A 3437-nucleotide genomic window follows, 5' to 3' on the forward strand; every position below is an offset into this window, starting at 1 on the left:
GCAGCTCACCGGGTTTAAAACACCTCCATTCATTCATTCATTCGCGGTTCGAAGCGCCCTCGCAACGTTTAGGAAACGCATATCGAGCTGTTGGGGGTTCGGTGTGTTTTGAACAAGCATGTGATAAACATGCTTGAATCGGTCATGCATGTCAAGAAAACCCGCTGTGCATTTAAATGAGATTTCTAAAGGGGAAACGAGACAGATGGATCAATAACATATCATCCGCGCCGTGTGTCTGGAATGGATATGCACGCTTTGGGTGAATGGCATGATGTGTTACGCGCACACCCGGAGGAGGAGGGAGGAGGGGGGGGGGGGCAATGTCCCTCGTGCATGAGACATTAGTGAGAAACAGAGAGACGAACCTGCAATTGGATCCTGCACAAGTCAATCCCACATGTGGGTGGGCGGTAGATTCAGAGCCGCACACCCAGGAAAGTTTGTACAACAAAAGGTTGTCGGAAAGTTGCACACCAAACCACACGCGCGCGGACACGAAAAACAGTGTGCGTTAAAATAAAGCATTAGAAAAAGACAGACCTTATTCAAGCCACGATCATGTCATACTTGTGGATTCTCGTCCTCGGGAGTTTAATCGTGACTGGGGTAAAGACGCAAGGTAAGTCGTTCACATTTGAACGAAAAATGCGAAATAATGCAAAGCTTCTTTGTTTTAAAGCGTACATTAATAAGTGTGTGAAATTGGAAGCATGCATGCCTTTGTTTAGTATAAATCTCTAAGATCACACCTTTGCCCTAAAATGACCATTAATGCACTTATAAATGAGCGTTGTGTTATTAGGCACTAAATAAGACCCTTGGAGAGAGACATGTTGAAGCACTAAAGGCTTTTCCCACCGATTTGTACATTGTGTTCTTGGCTAGTCTCTCAATGACTTCATCCATAACTCTGAAATATCCTCAGGATGGACCCAAATGTTTAGGATTGGGAGGAACGCGTGTAAAAAGCCATTAATGCGCAACCTCCTTATGGTGATTTACGGGCCTGTTTATTGCTAAATATGTGAAATTTCATCCAGATGTAGATGCGAAACGCGCATTTAGTTGAGTGTTGTAAAGTGAGAAACACTGAGGTGTAGTCTCAGAAACTCAATCTAGTCCCAGATGTAGACCACACCCTGCACGGAGAACTCATTGGATGCTTTTGACGCACCCGAGGGAGTTTGCGCGCTCGCAGCGGCGCTCCGCGTTCATCGCCCCGGCCGCGGGTTAGTGTGTTTCGGGAGGGATTGTGCGGCGTCGCCAGGCTCTCTTTGTTCCCAGGCTCTCCTGTTTGTGTGGACAGGTGTGTCGCCATCCTCCGCTCGACTCATAGAGTAAACTTCTTTTGTGTCTCCTAATCTGACTATAATGCCGACCGTGCCAACAACATCCAATCACAGAGCGGCTCTGGACATTAAAAGCTCGAGGCGCAAAATCACTAAAGTGTGTCGGACTCGTTAGAAAATGTGCAAATACAAGCGGGATTTCAACCGAAAGCCACTGGAATAAACTCGGGAGGTGTTGCATAATCGATCTGCGTCATTTTATAACCCCAAAAAGCGTCAGTGTGTGAGATCACTAGAAAACACAGCCAATGACAGACACACACACACACACACACACACACACACACACACACACACACACACACACACACACACACACACACACACACACACACACACACACACACACACACACACACACACACACACACACACACACACACACACTTTAAATCTCAAGATGCAATCAAAGATCAACATTCACACAATTCTGATCATGCTGTGATTGATGACCAATCAAAGGCACTCACTTTATTAACTCAAAGCAGATGTTTCTAAACGGGAATTTGTGCATCATAGCATTCAAATATAATGTACGAACAAGAGATTTGGATTGATAAATATGTTAATATACTATATTATTAGCTTCAGATAACATTAATGCTACACTCTAAAAATGCTGGGTTAAAAACAACCCATTTTGGATTGAAAATGGACTAACCCTGCAATTGGGTTGTTTTAACCCAGTGAATGGGTTGTTTTAACCCAGTGATTGAGTTGTTTTAACCCAGTGAATGGGTTGTTTTAACCCAGTGATTGAGTTGTTTTAACCCAGTGATTGTTTAACCCAGTGATTGAGTTGTTTTAACCCAGTGATTGTTTAACCCAGTGAATGGGTTGTTTTAACCCAGTGATTGAGTTGTTTTAACCCAGTGAATGGGTTGTTTTAACCCAGTGATTGAGTTGTTTTAACCCAGTGATTGAGTTGTTTTAACCCAGTGATTGAGTTGTTTTAACCCAGTGATTGTTTAACCCAGTGATTGAGTTGTTTTAACCCAGTGATTGTTTAACCCAGTGAATGGGTTGTTTTAACCCAGTGATTGAGTTGTTTTAACCCAGTGATTGAGTTGTTTTAACCCAGTGATTGTTTAATCCAGTGAATGGGTTGTTTTAACCCAGTGATTGAGTTGTTTTAACCCAGTGAATGGGTTGTTTTAACCCAGTGATTGAGTTGTTTTAACCCAGTGATTGAGTTGTTTTAACCCAGTGATTGTTTAACCCAGTGAATGGGTTGTTTTAACCCAGTGATTGAGTTGTTTTAACCCAGTGAATGGGTTGTTTTAACCCAGTGAATGGGTTGTTTTAACCCAGTGATTGAGTTGTTTTAACCCAGTGATTGAGTTGTTTTAACCCAGTGAATGGGTTGTTTTAACCCAGTGATTGAGTTGTTTTAACCCAGTGAATGGGTTGTTTTAACCCAGTGAATGGGTTGTTTTAACCCAGTGATTGTTTAACCCAGTGAATGGGTTGTTTTAACCCAGTGAATGGGTTGTTTTAACCCAGTGAATGGGTTGTTTAAATCCAGTGATTGAGTTGTTTTAACCCAGTGATTGAGTTGTTTTAACCCAGTGATTGAGTTGTTTTAACCCAGTGATTGAGTTGTTTTAACCCAGTGATTGAGTTGTTTTAACCCAGTGATTGTTTAACCCAGTGAATGGGTTGTTTTAACCCAGTGATTGAGTTGTTTTAACCCAGTGATTGAGTTGTTTTAACCCAGTGATTGTTTAACCCAGTGAATGGGTTGTTTTAACCCAGTGAATGGGTTGTTTTAACCCAGTGAATGGGTTGTTTAAATCCAGTGATTGAGTTGTTTTAACCCAGTGATTGTTTAACCCAGTGAATGGGTTGTTTTAACCCAGTGAATGGGTTGTTTAAATCCAGTGATTGAGTTGTTTTAACCCAGTGAATGGGTTGTTTTAACCCAGTGATTGAGTTGTTTTAACCCAGTGATTGAGTTGTTTTAACCCAGTGATTGAGTTGTTTTAACCCAGTGATTGTTTAACCCAGTGAATGGGTTGTTTTAACCCAGTGAATGGGTTGTTTTAACCCAGTGAATGGGTTGTTTAAATCCAGTGATTGAGTTGT

General features: G+C 42.0%; 1 protein-coding gene across 7 annotated transcripts in view; it reads left to right on the plus strand.

The window, feature by feature from the left end:
• The first annotated feature begins 338 nt into the window (after positions 1 to 338).
• Positions 339 to 3437, plus strand: part of LOC307129174 (uncharacterized protein) — a 47895-nt gene continuing 44796 nt past the window's right edge. For 4 of the 7 annotated variants that reach the window (XM_079821382.1, XM_079821385.1, XM_079821384.1 and 1 more), the window contains exon 1: positions 430 to 622. In XM_079821382.1, coding sequence (XP_079677508.1) covers positions 562 to 622 — 61 coding nt within the window. In that variant the 5' untranslated portion in view covers positions 430 to 561. Of the gene's footprint in view, positions 623 to 3437 lie in introns of all 7 variants that reach the window. The other 3 variants (XM_079821379.1, XM_079821380.1, XM_079821381.1) reach the window with 2 other exon arrangements.

The sequence above is a fragment of the Gobio gobio genome (genome assembly GCF_949357685.1).
Source record: "Gobio gobio genome assembly, chromosome: 7".
NCBI classification, from domain to species: domain Eukaryota; kingdom Metazoa; phylum Chordata; class Actinopteri; order Cypriniformes; family Gobionidae; genus Gobio; species Gobio gobio.